At 44.9% G+C, this 15,732-nt stretch overlaps 1 protein-coding gene across 1 annotated transcript; it reads left to right on the top strand.

Annotated features, from left to right (window-relative positions):
• The first annotated feature begins 329 nt into the window (after nt 1-329).
• LOC144530909 (uncharacterized) lies at nt 330-11,444 on the top strand. Its single transcript, XM_078270669.1, has 10 exons — nt 330-407; nt 492-522; nt 1,450-2,039; nt 3,294-3,818; nt 5,207-5,303; nt 5,413-5,510; nt 5,597-5,658; nt 7,568-7,728; nt 8,657-8,812; nt 11,021-11,444. Exons 1-10 carry the CDS (start codon nt 330-332, stop codon nt 11,413-11,415), a joined length of 2,193 nt encoding a protein of 730 aa, XP_078126795.1. The 3' UTR covers nt 11,416-11,444.
• Nucleotides 11,445-15,732: the final 4,288 nt, after the last annotated feature.

The raw sequence follows: 15,732 nt of genomic DNA, 5'->3' as shown, positions 1-15,732 counted from the left end.
AGAAACTCAGTTTTACAGATGGTAAATGAACTGCAAACAGACACAAACAGCTATGTGATTTGCAAAAGAATATGTAAAAAAAAGTGCATGTATTGTAAAGCAGAAATTACCTGAAAAACAGAATGTGAAATACAACAGGGACCTCTGGTGGACAAGTATGATGCTGACGTGACATCCAGAAAAAAAAGAAACTCAATCAGCTAGTTGATGAATTTCAGCTGCTCACACAGGAAAGGAAAACAGCAGTTTAACTGAAGCTGTGAGACTCAACTTGACTTCATTGTTTCACACATTTAAAGTAGTTTAACAGACAAAGTTTAGATGAAAAAATGCCACGGAAGAACGTCTTTAGCTTTAAAAGCGTGCTGCTCGTATTTGGTATATTGTGGAAACTCAGTGACACACAGGTAAAGGCTGTGAAATCAGCTTGTTTTTATGTTAATACTTTAAAACATGGTGCAACATAATTGTGTGTTTTCTTGTGTTTGTAGGTAAACCGAGAAGAAGCCAACCAGCCTCCAGGTGAGACTCAACCTGAAGGTATTTTAAATGTGTGGCTTTACTCTTCTTTTCTCTGTGAGTTTAAGGACCGTGTGTGTGGGACTGAGTCAGAATAAACTTGTGTGTGGGGTGTGGGTGGGTGGGTGATGAAGGAACATGTCAGCCAGTGCAACAGTGTGTGTCTCGCTCTGTGTTTTTATGGCCCAAAGGAAGAAGACTTCACCGTGTTCTTTAAAGGCATACTGTAGCTGCTGGTCTGTTGTAGTAAAATAGGAAATATTACCTTTCTGATAGTTTCAGCAAAAAATATCTGAAAGAGAGAGATTCAGAGAGATTTAAAACCAGTTCCTGAATGTTGAAACTCCAAAAAACTACATTTTGTAAGAATTTCTCCCATCTAGTGGTGAAATTGTATATACCAACTGAATATTACTACAGGGCAGCAGTTTTCAGATTACATTATGTGTTTACATAATTGCAAAAGGTTTCTCGACTGTTGTAGAAAGAAGTGGCTGATCTTTAATGCAATATCTACATTGCTCATTATTAGCAACCATTCATCCAATGGTCCAAAGGCTCATTCTGTTTACTAATCTGATATTTTAAAAGGCTAACTGAGAAAACATTGCAGAACCCTTTTGCAATTATTACATTACACTATGTAAGCACATAAAGTAATCTGAAAACTGCTGCCCTGGTTTAAAAAAAAAAAAAAAAAAAATGCAACTGATCTCAGCTGGTATTCTGTCTATAATGGAGTGGAATGGAAATTTCTAAGTGACTCCAAACTTTTGACCGGTAGTGTACGTCTGTACATACTTTGGTTATTTTTTTACCTTAAGTCTTGAATATTTGTTCTTGTATTCAATCCTATTTATTATTTCTTGTATATTCTATATGTGTGATGTGTGTGTGTGATGAAATTTAAGAAAGTCTATCTAATCTCAGATGCACCCAGAGGCGACGGCAGGGCCTTCTACGCCCTGCGGAGCTGCCAGCAGCTGCTGCAGAGCGATGCCGGCGAGTTCTTCTCCCCGGATTACCTGTGCTCCAACCCGCCGCTGTGGTGCAACTGGACCATCCAGGTGGACCCGGCAAAGAGGATCCATCTCGACCTGGAGGACCTGACCCCCATCGACGCCTGCCACCTCAAAGATGACCAGGTCCACGTGGACGAGCCCATCGGACATTTAAAGGCTCACAAAGTCCTGCAGAAGTGCTGGCGGGAGGCCACGTACACGTCCTCGTCCAACACTCTGTATGTGGTGCAGCTGATTGGCGGCTGGCCCAGCTCGCCCTACAGGGGCTTCTACGGCCGCTACCAGGCCTTTGGACCCCCGGTGGTTTACAACCCGCAGGAGGGATTCCCAAACAGGGAGTCAGAACCATCTCCTGGAATCTCGGACTTCAATGAACGTGTTAGCAACGGTGAACAGCTGGAGTCAGAGCACCCGTCGCCGGCTAGTTCTGATCTTACGTATGATTATTTTAGTCCATCTTCAGACGGGACGGAGCCCGAGGAGGCCACAGACACTGAGGTGGGTGGATCATAGTCTTGCATTGCCAGCTCTATCTCCACAGCGCTGTGGACTAAGGTCTGGCTACACCACACATGTTCTGGGATAGGAGGAAAAATCTGCTCTGGGTTGTTTGCATTTCTTTCACCCAATCACAATCGTCTTGGGCGGCGCTAAGCTCTGTACACAGCGACGGTGGCTCTGCAAAATAGTTTCGGGAGCGCCACATACAATATTAAATGAAGTTAACTGACACAATACAGTAACGTGAGCTCTTTAAATTATTTTATACATTGTTAAATCTTGTTTGCTCATACCAGTTTATTGCCGTGTGTACTTTTCAAGGTCCCTTGGCATGAAAATTTCACTTTATGAGGTTTTTTCACATTAATATGAGTTCCCCCAGCCTGCCTATGGTCCCCCAGTGGCTAGAAATGGTGATAGGTGTAAACCGAGCCCTGGGTATCCTGCTCTGCCTTTGAGAAAATGAAAGCTCAGATGGGCCAATCAGGAATCTTCCCTATATGATGTCATAAGGAGAAAGGTTACCTCCCCTTTCTCTGCTTTGCCCGCCCAGAGAGAGAGAGAGAGAGAGACGACATGGCTTTCAAACGAGCAAAGGGGCAGTTGGTCAAGGCCACACCCCCACCCTCCACCTTGCCCCCCCCTCCTCTCGTCCTCAATAGCATTTAAAGCTACAGACACAGAAATGGCACATCCTAAGGAAAGCTCATTGTGGGACTGGCTCTAGTGGCTGAAATTCTGCACCAAGGCTGAATTTCGGGAAAGAGACTTCAGATACAGTATTAGGGGACCACTAAGGTCTATATAAAAGAGACTTCAGATACAGTATTAGGGGACCACTAAGGTCTATATAAAAGAGACTTCAGATACAGTATTAGGGGACCACTAAGGCCTATATAAAAGCATCCAAAAAGCAGCATGTCATAGGACCTTTTTAAGAATGTAAAAGTATTTCTACACTGTGATATTGCTACTTTTACTTAAGTAAAAGATTGAAGTTCTTCTTCCACCTGTGACTGCTGCCACCCTGACCCTGCACCACAGCCCAGGATACACTAATAGAAATACAGAGTTCCCTTAACTCAATGGAAACAAACTGTAAAACTATAAATTGTGTGTACGTATCTCTCTATCTAATAAATCACATCCATGTTCACCGTTTTTATAAAAGTATTTATTTGCATTTTGTTATTCTCTGAGAAATTCTTCCACTCTGTATTTACACTCAGGTGGATGAAAACCACCATCCAGTCTCGGCATCCACACAGGGGACCTCTCGATCGGGAAGGGGTGCCTCTAAAACCCCTTCGCGCCAGTCTGACTCAGCCGTCCCTCCTGCATCTTCACAGCAGCAACGCGGCGGTCAGAGCCAGGAGCCGCTCAAAACCGCCACGGACAGCCCGGCTGCTGATGTGGAGGGAGCTTCGACGCATCCAGAGGGAGCTTCGACGCATCCAGAGGGAGCTTCGACGCATCCAGAGGGAGCTTCGACGCATCCAGAGGGAGCTTCGACGCATCCAGAGGGAGCTTCGACGCATCCAGAGGGAGCTTCGACGCATCCAGAGGGAGCTTCGACGCATCCAGAGGAAGCTTCGACGCATCCAGAGGAAGCTGTACGTCCAGAGGAAGAGAGGCTGTCGGAGGAAGAAAGGCTTTTGGTGGAGGAAATGCCAAACCGGCTTCCTTCTCTCTCTGAAGCAGCAGAACCAGAGGAGACTGAGCCACCTCTTCCTCAGCCCAACATGGTGGAGCCGCTGTCGGACCACCGAGGAAAGCGTGAGTCCATTTGTGTTTTACACTCAGTCACCGAGATGTTTTACATGAGCTTTTGATGTATGCTCAAAAGTACTGTCGGATAACTGTGCGTGTAACTTAAAATGTCCTGTTTTTTTTTCTACATCTGCTAGATTTTTAAAATGGATTCAATTTTATTTATAGTATCAAATCATAACAAGAGTTATCTCAGGACACTTTACAGATAGGAGGTCTAGACCACACTCTATAATTTACAAAGACCCAACAATTCCAGTAATTCCCCCAAGAGCAAAAGCATTTAGTGTGACAGTGGTGAGGAAAAACTCTTTTTAGGGAGAAACCTGGGACAGACCCGGACTCTTGGTAGGCGGTGTCTGACGGTGCCGGTTGGGGGGGGGGTGATGAACAGTGGCAATAATAGTCACAATAAAGATAATATATCCATAAAATGGATGAAATGAATCTAGTCATAGTTCAATTATTGGTATTGTCACTATAAGTACCACGGCGCATCATGTCAACTGCTATAATTATTATGAATCATATTTCTGTATGTCGGTATCCGTGTCTCTGTGTCCCAACTGGCAGATGGCCGCCAACCAAGAGTCAGGGTCTGTCCGAGGTTTTCGGCCTGTAAAATGCAAGTTTTTCCTCGCCACTGTTGCAAATGCTTGCTCGTGGGAAATTGTTGAGCCTCTGTAAATTACAAAGTGGTCTAGACATAGTCTGGCCATCACCAGACCGAGCTCAATCTTTTAAGATTGAACATTAGTCTGGGGAGTCTGCTCTGTGTTTTCTACTGCACAAGAGGCGTGATCAACGGGCGTAGTTCACGTGACTCTGTACGCAATTGGATAGTCCTTCAACCAATCGGACCAACGATCCGGGTGACGTACTTTGCAGAGCGGTGACACGACCGCAACAACGGGGTTTGATCTGATCTGAGCTCCATTCTTTTGGCCACCAGCGGGTCTAGCTGGTAATAGTAAGGCAAACGCATCCTTCTTTTGTAGGAATTGTTCCAGTGCAAGTTTCTGTTCCGTTTTCAGAGAGAACATGCTTTTGAAATCTTTTAAAACGGAAGCGACAGCGGCATCAACGGGTTGCTGCACTTCGGTGGCCGCCATGTTGAATGTAAACAAAAAGCTGCTTGGTCGCTTCTCTATCGTCATCGTGTTAAACCGGCCAATAGCGCGCCAGGTGGATAAGCCAGTTTGTTATTGGTCCCCGCAGATTTGTAACAGAAGCAGGATAGAAAAATGTAAAGGTTTCCATCCTGAGCTGCAGGGAGAAACACTATACACCGACACTATTCATAACAATAGATCATTTATTAGTTGATGTATATTTTGTATTAATCTGCAGCTGCAGTGTAACTAAATCTGTTTGACTTTGTGTTTCTCTTGTAGTCCACATCAGAAATCACTCTGAAGTTCCTCATCTTCCTGGCGGTGAGTATCGGACTGAACTGTGGTGTTGTATTTCCTGTTTTGACTCGGATCAAACGTAGGATATATTTATCTGCACGGTGTCAAAGTGTCCGACTGTAGTGAACACTGTGCAGCTTGCTTTAGCATTATCGCGCTGTTGGCGCTATGTTTGGGTCCTTCCACAGATCACCTGTTTGAAGTGACGGTTGAAGTGAAATTCATCCCGGATGTAAAGGAGTCCTGGGACATGTTCCTGTCACTGCTGCCGTCGGTAAAAGAGTTGGTATGTTGACGACAACAAAGCAAATGCGTTGAAGGTGCTTCGTGTAGAGCGTTTGTGAAGCATCACAAAATGATTTGTTTCTGTAGATCAGCAAGCAGCTGAAGCCTCTGCATATGCCGCTGTCCATGAAGACTAAAAGAAAAAAAAGGTTGGTACACAACCGACTCCTAAAACTCCTGAAACATTATTTACCTTTTAAAGGAACACGTCGACTCATTGGGACTTTGTCTTATTCCCCGTATCCCCCAGAGTTGGATAAGTCCAGACATACCCTTCTCATCTCCATTCGTGTCGTAACTCTGTCTGACGCACCCACTCTTAGCTTAGCACAGATCCTGGAGGTAACTGGCTCCATCTAGCCTAGCTTAGCACAGATCCTGGAGGTAACTGGCTCCATCTAGTCTAGCTTAGCCCAGATCCTGGAGGTAACCGGCTCCGTCTAGCCTAGCTTAGCACAGATCCTGGAGGTAACTGGCTCCATCTAGTCTAGCTTAGCCCAGATCCTGGAGGTAACTGGCTCCATCTAGCCTAGCTTAGCCCAGATCCTGGAGGTAACCGGCTCCATCTAGCCTAGCTTAGCACAGATCCTGGAGGTAACCGGCTCCATTTAGCCTAGCTTAGCACAGATCCTGGAGGTAACCGGCTCCATCTAGCCTAGCTTAGCACAGATCCTGGAGGTAACCGGCTCCATCTAGTCTACTGCTCCCAATAAGTGACAAAATAACGGCAACATGTTCCTATGTACATGTTGTGATTTGTATAGTGACAGCGTGTACAAATAACAAGGTCACATGACACACAGCCATCTTCTAACCGTATACATACTGGGAACTATATTCTCAGAAGGCGAAGCACTGCTACTTGGGCGGAGTGATTTGCTTGCAGCACCTGAGAAGCCCCGTGGTGAGGAGCAGAGAGTAACAACGGTGCTTTTCAGGTGTTGCGCTAATCACTCCGCCCAAGTAGCAGAAGTAGCAGTGCTTCGCCTTCTGAGAATATAGTTCCCAGTATGTATACGGTTAGAAGATGGCTGTGTGTCATGTGACCTTGTTATTAGTACATGCTGTGAATCTACAAATCACAACATGTAAACAGGAACATGTTGGCGTTATTTTGTCACTTACTGGGAGCAGTAGGCTAGATGGAGCCGGTTACCTCCAGGATCTGATAGCTGAGGCCAGACGGAGCCGGTTACTCGAGGTCTGCTGCTGAGCTGGGCTGAGACGAGCCAAGATCCCAGGGTCTGTGCTAAGCTAGGCTAGATGGAGCCGGTTACCTCCAGGGTCTGTGCTAAGCTAGGCTAGATGGAGCCGGTTACCTCCAGGATCTGTGCTAGGCTAGATGGAGCCGGTTACCTCCAGGGTCTGTGCTAAGCTAGGCGAACGGTGGGGGCGTCAGTCAGTTACGACACGCACGGAGATGAGAAGGGTATGTCTGGACTTATCTAACTCTGGGGGATACGGGGAATAAGACAAAGTCCCAATAAGTCGGCGTGTTCCTTTTTTAAAAGAGAGCACACAAAGTGTGCAGGCAGAAAGAAATCAAAGTCCACTCAAGTCTCTTGATTGCATCCGTGTTTCCTTCACTTTCATAGAGCTGCACAGATTTATCGATTAGTTGTCGACTATTAAAAAATTGATAAAAAAACTATAAAACTATTTTGATAATTGATTAGTCAGTTTTTTTTACTTTTAACAAATTCTCTGATGTCCAGCTTGTTAAATGTGAATATTGTTCTAGTTTCTTCTCTCCTCTGTGACAGTAAACTGAATATCTTTGAGTTGTGGCCAAAACAAGACATTTGGGGACGACATCTTGGGCTTTATGGGAAACACTGATCTACATGTTAGACCAAACAACTCATCGATTATTCAAGAACATAATCTATGCGTTAATCGACAATGAAAAGAATGGTTGGTTGCAGCCCTACACTCGCATCTTAGTTCCTCTCAAAGATGTGGAAAGGGAAGGAAAAAGGAAACCTGTTTGTTAAATGAGAAACAAGGCTTTTTTTTCTCGTTAAGTGAAGCAACATAAATTTGTATGTGTGTGTGTAGACTGAGGGCAGGAGGGCTGTACATCATCTGGCTGCAGATTGGACAGGGGCCGGAGTATCTGCAGGTCCACCAGACTGTCCACTCCAACCTGCACGGCCTCTCTGCCACGGCCGTCGGCGTCGGCCAATGGGAAGCTGTGATCTCCTCGGTGTCGATTGCAGGTACAGCACGGGGGCCGAGCCTTCAGTGTGACACAGAAAATGTGGAGTTGTCTCGCATTGCCAGACCTTCCTCCACAGCGCTGCGGAGGAAGGTCTGGCTAGTCCACACGGCATTCTGGGATGGGAGAAAAACGTGCTCTGGTTCATTGGCATTTCTTTAAACCAATCGCAATCGTCTTGGGCGGTGCTAAGCGCCGGACAGAGTCACGGTGCCGCTGCAAAATAGTCTCGGGAAGGAACTTGTTTTGGTGGAACGTGTGCACGGTGAAAAGTAGTTTTAGTCGTGCAACAGAAAACTCAGATTGGACAGATAGTCTAGCTAGCTGTCTGGATTTACCCTGCAGAGATCTGAGGAGCAGTTAACCATAGTCCTCACAAATCCACCGGCACAATACACAAAGACAGAGGAAGGGGACGGACATCTGACTGAAAAAAGGACATCCGGTGGAATTTCCGACGGCAACAGAGCAATCCCGAAAGTGGAACGTCGTGGATATAGACTACTTTTTTATGGTCGGTGGTGATGGTATGAATGCATCAATTCCTCGAGACACAGCAAACTTTTCTCCAATTAAATTTACTTTAGTAGTTTATAGTATCGTGGACAGTCCCCCCCCTTAATTCACAGTGTAGTAAAAGATGCAGCTTTAGCCTCTACGGCTAATTATGGCCAGCTGACTATAGGCATCCTAAAGTACACAAGCTGCATGTCATTCCCCCTCGCTCTCCCCTTTCATGTCTTCATCTGTCCTATAAAAATGAAGGCCCAAAATGCCCCAAAATACCAGTGTTTTTTTTTTTTTGTTCCCCTCCTATCCCAGAATGCATCTGTGCTGTAGCCATAACTTCCTCCACAGATCTGTGGGGATAGAGCTGGCAATGTGAGTCAGGAGTCCTCTCTGTGTGTGTGTGTGTGTGTGTGTCTCAGATGTAAACGAGTGCGGGACCCAGATGGTGCTGTGTGACGTTAACGCAGACTGTGTGAACCGGTTCGGTTCATACTCGTGCCACTGCAGGCCGGGCTTCCAGGACGAGTCCCGCCTGGGGTCGGGAGGAACTACCTGTGTTGATAAGAAGCCTGCAGGTTAGTTTTTTTTTTTTTTTTTTAAGTGATTATAACTATTTTACCAACATACAATTTGCAACATGAGCCATCTCACAAGCTCACTCCTGGATTGACGGCACCCCTTCATTCTTCCATCCTCATTAAACTAGTCTGGACCCAGCTTATGTGCTTATCCATCCCGCTTAGGACCGACCCATCTCCCAGAGCAAATAATCTTGGCTGATAGAACCCTGGTCCCTGCAATCCCACATAGGTTATCATGTATCACGGTCCAGAATTCCCGGACCTTATCACAGGACCGTAGGACATGAGGTAGTTGGCCGTCCTCTGTCTTACATTTCCAACAATTTGGTGTGTCTTTCAGACCAACTCTAAACCATCTGGCGGGAGTCCAATAGCAGCGGTACATAATCTTGAACGGGATGAGGCGCACCCTCACATCGCGTGACGTAGTTTTAGTATTCCTACAGATTGTCCCACCCTCGCTCAATCTCGCAAGCAGCCTGCAGGTTAACTAAACTCTCGGCCACGCTGCTTTTATTTAAGATAAACCAAACGACACAACCCCCAGAGGTGACTAGGGTTGGTGCTGATACGGCACCGGTGCCTTAAAGCTACATTGTGTAAGAATTTCTCCCATCTAGTGGTGAAATTGTATATGACAACCAACTGAATATTACTTTCTAGCCCCTCCCATTCCGATCGCGTTTTAACTGCTATGGTGGCCGAACCCAAAATTAGCTCTTAGTATCTCCATCGTTTACACGCAGCTGTTCTAGCCACTGAAGTGTTAACTTTGGTCTTGTCGCGTTGTCGTTTTAATTCTTTTTCACTTCCCGGGCGGGTAATCTCCCCCTGGCATTCGTCACGGTGCGGGGTGCCACTGAGTGTAAGAGGGTGAAAGGCAGAGGTATGTCCCTCTTTGGCTAATGTATTTTAAAGATGGAGGTGCAACATGCCGGCCGTCATTCGAGCGACTCGCCTGTATGCATTGTGAATGATTCTGAATGTCAGATTCTACGCTTACGAGAATACTTTGATTAGTTGGTGGAAGTAATCACACATGAATGAGCACATATTTGTGAAAGAACAAAGTGTTTTTTGCTAAGAATCAACAAATTTCACAATGTAGGTTTAACAACCGGTATCTACCAGACCAAATAGCAACGCGGATTTCGGTGCCTCATTTCAGTGCCACTTAAATGCCTGCACTTCTCTCTGATGCTCCGAAACGGACATTACAGGCAACAGAAACCTCTGTGCATGTGACGCTAGTTACCACTGCACTTGGCAGCAGGTAACGTTAGCCTACCGTTAGCTAGTTAACACTATACTCAACAGCAGCTAACGTTAGCCTACCGTTAGCTAGTTAACACTATACTAGACAGCAGGTAACGTTAGCCTACCGTTAGCTAGTTAACACTATACTAGACAGCAGGTAACGTTAGCCTACCGTTAGCTAGCAGCTGGAGTAAACACGGTTAAAATGCTGACAGCTAAATGGGTTTAAAGTATGACTGTTCCACCGTAGAGGATTCCAACAGCAGGACGTCCCAACAGTCTGCAGCTGCCGTTACAACACAGACGGTGCGTTCACTTGAAACACACTTCGCCAGCCTTGTGGTGCATTCAATGTTATTGTAAAATACCCTTTTCCCATCTAGTGGTTGTTTTTGTCGTTTACCAGCAATTTACAGGTGAAATAAGTTAGTTTATTACATTTTTTAATAAATCATTTAATTTTGACTATATGGCCTTCAACAACAACAAGCCGTTCTGAAAGGTGCTCTAAGCGATGTTGGGTGACGTTACTTCTTGTTGACGTTTGAAGTATTGTCAAACAAAACAGAGGCTAGCTCGCCCCTCCCTCCTCCTCATCCCGCCCCCTCCCTTCTGCGCACTAACCCCCCAACCCCCACTCCCCAAATCCTCCTTGTCGGTTATTGGCTGGAACGCTGGAAGACTGTTTGTTTGTTTGTTTGTTTGTTTGTTTGGTGGTGCAGGTTGGCCAGTTTGTTTTTGTTGCTGTTTGTGGAGCCTGGGCTGTCTACAGAGACCGGTGTGTTCAGGGGACAGGCAGCTAGCGGATAGTGAGATGTTTGCTGTATCTGACAAATGTTGTATCCTAAAAAACGCGTGACAATCGCTTAAAGCACCTTTTTTAAATGTCGCCGACTGTCATTTTGTGCTCCTTTTTATATATAAACTTCTGTTGTCCGCCTGCAGGTTGCAGCTCGGACCTGTCGCCTGAGACGAAGGGCGTCTACGGGCTTTTCTTCCTGCTCAGCTCGCTCATCCTGCTGCTGCTGGCGGCGGCCAGCCTGCTGTACCACCGGCACCGCCGCGGGGCCTTCCTGGTCCGGTGCTACAGCAGCGACAGCGGCATCGCTCCTCCAGACCACAACAACAACAACAACCACCACTGCCATCACCATGACGACACCTACCTCAACCCCCCGGACTCTGACCTGCCCCCGCCCCCTCCGCCTGTCCGGAGCTTCAGGGAGGGCTGGCCCTCGGCGAAGGAGCGCAGCCCGGCCCTGGACCTGCAGCTGCTGCGCTTCAGCCAGCTGCTGCGGCCCGACACCTGCACGGAGCCGCAGGCGGACGGGAAGAACTGAACGCAGTGAAACCGATAACAGAGAATCTGAACTCGTTGAAAACCTCTTTTCAGTTAGTTTTCATTTGTCAGATATTCAGTTTGAAATAAAATCACAACACAACAGCATTTGCTTGCTGTCTTGACATTTTTCTTGCCCCAAACGACAACAGAAGATAGAATGTCTTTTATTGTCACTATACACATGTACAATGAGATTAAAAGCTCCTTTCCCAGTGCCAACATATATACGTAAAAAATATAACATGAAATAAAATAAGTAGGGCAAGAAAGGGGGGGGGGGGGGGTTTACACCCTTTCTTGCACAGTTGAGACTAAGTTAAGTGTTTTATATACAGTGTGATATGCAGTGTGGGTTATTGCACATTATTTGAATATTGCCCAATGATGGTGATCATATTCAGTGAGTATAAGATATTGGACAATGAGAGTAATGATATTGCACAGTAATGGAATTGCACAGTATTATCAATAGTATTAAATATTGCACAGTAGTGAGTAGGAAGTTAACAATTTAGTGGGATATTTACAAAGACAACGGTGGTAAATGAGCCCGGCTGCCCTTTAATTTGATTTGCATAAAACGGCTAAATAAGTCACCGTGCCGGGGTTTTTAAAGCTGTCTGGAAAGCAGGAGTGCAGAACTAAGTGTGTTCTGCTACTGAACTTGGACTTTAAGAACTACAAATGTGCATTAACCCCACAAGGGGAAGGCTACAGTACTGTATGTTCAAGTAAAATACAAATTTAAGCTGCTCTAGTCTGGATCAATGGAAGTACATTTCCAGGATAAAGCCACGCATTCCTCTCTCTGTGTGTTGCCGTTCCCTTCGGGGAAACGACAAGCTACACGCTGTAAAAATTGTTGAAGAAAATTTTGATCATGCAACAAGACATGCCTGCTTGGTTCTTTGCCGGAATAATTGTAATGATTTACAAAGAATAAAAACGGTGGCAACGGCGTCAAAAAAAGCTTTCGAAAGCACCAAAAAGAGTATTAAAAGCCTCAAACAAAGCTTAAAAAGCCACAAAAGGAGTGTTAAAGCATCCAAAACAGTGGCAAAAGCTTAAAAAGCACCAAATGAACAGTGTTAATGCCCCAGTGTGTAACGTGTTCAGTTGTTCGTTATCAAAATCTGTGTTGCCCGTTCACAAACTTGTCCTTTTTCATGAACATTTACCTCCACCATCAATTCAGAGGATTCCTATTGGCTTGAAATGTTACATTTGCGTTTGCATGAACTGGGGGAGACGCTCCATGTTCATGCTCCATCTAGAAATACGTTAGCTGGTAAGAGACATACAGGACATACTGCTCCACCTTTGTTTGTGTGTGTGGGACATACTGCTCCACTTTTCACGTTTTCTGTCACATGATAAACTAACAGCTGCTGCTAATGCTGCTAACGGGTATCGTAGCTTCCTGAAGAAGGAAACATGGAGGACCACACGTATTCAAAACCCAGATTTCAGGAACAGGAGTCTCCTTGAAAAGATCAAGAGACCGTCTTCTTGAAGCGTGAAGGCCACCGTAGCTGTAACACGTACTTTGAACTGCGTGGCGCGAGAGAGTTGATTGATATGTGATCTCAACGCTAGACGGGAGACTTTCCCACACACTGGAGCTTTAAAGACGATTTGTGTTTAATGGTCTAATCATTTCAGCTGGACTTGTAGGCCATTATATTTTTGGTTAGTTACATTTATTATAAAACAGATTTTATAAACTACATGTGTTTTGTGTGCAGGAATCTGAATGTGTAAAGTAACTAAAGCTGTAACAGATGAATGTAGTGGAGTAAAAAGTCCAATATTTCTCTCTGAAATGTAGCGGAGTAGAAGTAGAAAGTACAGTACTTGAGTAAATGTACTTAGTTACATTCCACCACTGCCAGCAGGACACCCTGGCCTGTTGTGGCCACACTGCGTCAGTGTGTGTGTGTGTGTGTGTGTGTGTGTGTGTGTGTGTGAAAGGAATGAAGTGTAGTCTGTGCTGGCCCACCTAGTCCAAACCACATTAATAGGCTTACAGCAGCTAATCCAGGCCGGTGTGCCATCACATGGCCAGTCTGCTGACCTTACTCTGCTTTATTACACCGTGCTTGTTCCTTCAGCCTTTTCTCTGCTGAAAAACAAACAAACAAGGCTTTTCTTTCACCATCTACATTTCCTTCATGCCTCCACCCTCACAGGAGTGTTACAGCTCAGACAATCAACAATACAGATAAGATATACACACCGATATGTTTAAGATGAAAAAACTTTGTTGTCACCAAGACATTTTGCTTGGGGCAATAGTGCTACACACAGCTGCAATCAAGTTAAAACGAACCGTAGACAACAGGATAGTACAGCGGTACACCAAAGACAGTAATACACTAAAAATACTGTGTGAGATGAAATGCCCAAATGCCTAAAAGAGATGATTAGTGAAGTGAAAACAGATGTGTGGACAGATTTGGCAGTGCAACGTTGCATTCAGCTCGATGAGAGACAGAGTGTAACTCAGACAATGAAATTAATATAAAAATAAACGTGATTAACAAAACCCAACAATGATATAAGATAGCAGTAATAATAAAAAACCACAGATCAAACAGTGTGTTAGAAGACTTCTCGCTGTCCACAGCGTGAGGAGGGGGTGGTCCACGCTCAGCCTCCTTCCTCTGCTGGCAGTCGGCGGTCAAGGAGGGCACTCCTCCTTCGATGCTCCCACGCTGAGTGTCACCTGCCAGGCAGCATCCTCCTCCCATAATCCCCTGCTCCCCCCCAGCTCTTGTTCCTGTCACTTATCCATGAAGGATGCCTACCTGCCCAAGGACTACGAGAAGGATATATTGTAGCAATTGTGCTAAAACCTGGTACAATGCATCTCTCATGTTAACCCTTGTGTTGTCCTAGGGTCAAATGTGACCCATTTTCAAAGTTCTTTATATCAGAAATGTAGGTTTCTTACAACCAAATTGCCTTAAAATAACATGGATGCATGATGCACGTTGTATGGAACCCATATAACAATCTTCGCAGGTACAATTAATGATTACTTTCATTGAATTTGGGGTGTTTTATTACATTTTATAGCATTTTTTTGTTGTTTTGTTTTCAGAACAGTATATAAAACAGTCTGTGATTCACTCAACATAATCTGATCTTAACTATTAGTCAAAACAATTCATAATTTCAGCTTTTTTTCCCTCAAAAATTAAGTATAATGTACGGTGGCCCTGAAGTGCAAATCACAACAGCAAATAAAAAAACGTAACAGCAAATCATAAAACACAACGACAAAACACGACAGCAAATATGAAAACACGACAGCAAATATGAAAACACGACAGCAAATATGAAAACAAAACGGCATTAACTTCTACCGGAAAAGGTAGGGCCTATGTAGTAGAGGATGGACCCTCCTGATTGGACAGACGGACTGTCTGTCTTTTAACACGAAGGAGAGGTGAAAAACACGGAAAAGCGCCTACTTTTAACAGACAGACTGTCTGTCCTTTCAGGAGGCTCCGTCCTCTGCTACATAGGCCCTACCTTTTCCGATAGAAGTTAATGCCGTTTTGTTTTCGTATTTGTTGTCGTGTTGTCCTATTTGCTGTCGTGTTTTCATATTTGCTGTTGTGCTTTCCTATTTGCTGTCGTGTTTTCCTATTTGCTGTCGTGTTTTCCTATTTGCTGTCGTGTTTTATGATTTGCTGTTGTGTTTTTCTATTTGCTGTTGTGATTTGCACTTCAGGGCCACCGTAATAATGTCATTTAAATTAGGTTTAATAACCATGAATTTAAAAAAACAAATAAAAAAGTGTTGAGAAAATTGTCAAAAACATGTAAAAAAAAGTTTGTTTTCAGTTTTGACCCGGAAGGACAACAAATCCTTATCCTTAAATCCTTAAATTTATTACAACTTATATTTAGGTCTATAGTGGTGGCGCCCTCTAGTGGCCGTAGTAACGTGTCCATACTTTTCTCTTCAGTAGACTTGACTACTGTAACGGTGTCTTTACAGGTCTCCCTAAAAAAATCCATCAGACAGCTGCAGCTGATTCAGAACGCTGCTGCTCGAGTCCTCACTAAGACCAAGAAGGTGGATCACATCACTCCAGTTCTGAAGTCTCTACACTGGCTTCCAATGCCTCAACATACTTTTGCTGGTTTATAAATCACTAAACGGTTTAGGGCCAAAATACATTTCTGATCTGCTGCTACACTATGACCCACCCAGACCTCTCAGGTGGTCTGGGACAGGTCTGCTACACCGTGACCCACCCGGACCTCTCGGGTGGTCTGGGACAGGTCTGCTACACCGTGACCC

This window comes from Sander vitreus, chromosome 2 (genome assembly GCF_031162955.1).
Source record: "Sander vitreus isolate 19-12246 chromosome 2, sanVit1, whole genome shotgun sequence".
Lineage (NCBI taxonomy): Eukaryota > Metazoa > Chordata > Actinopteri > Perciformes > Percidae > Sander > Sander vitreus.
Note: the sequence above shows the minus strand (reverse complement) of the source record. Positions and strands in the feature narration are given on the sequence as shown.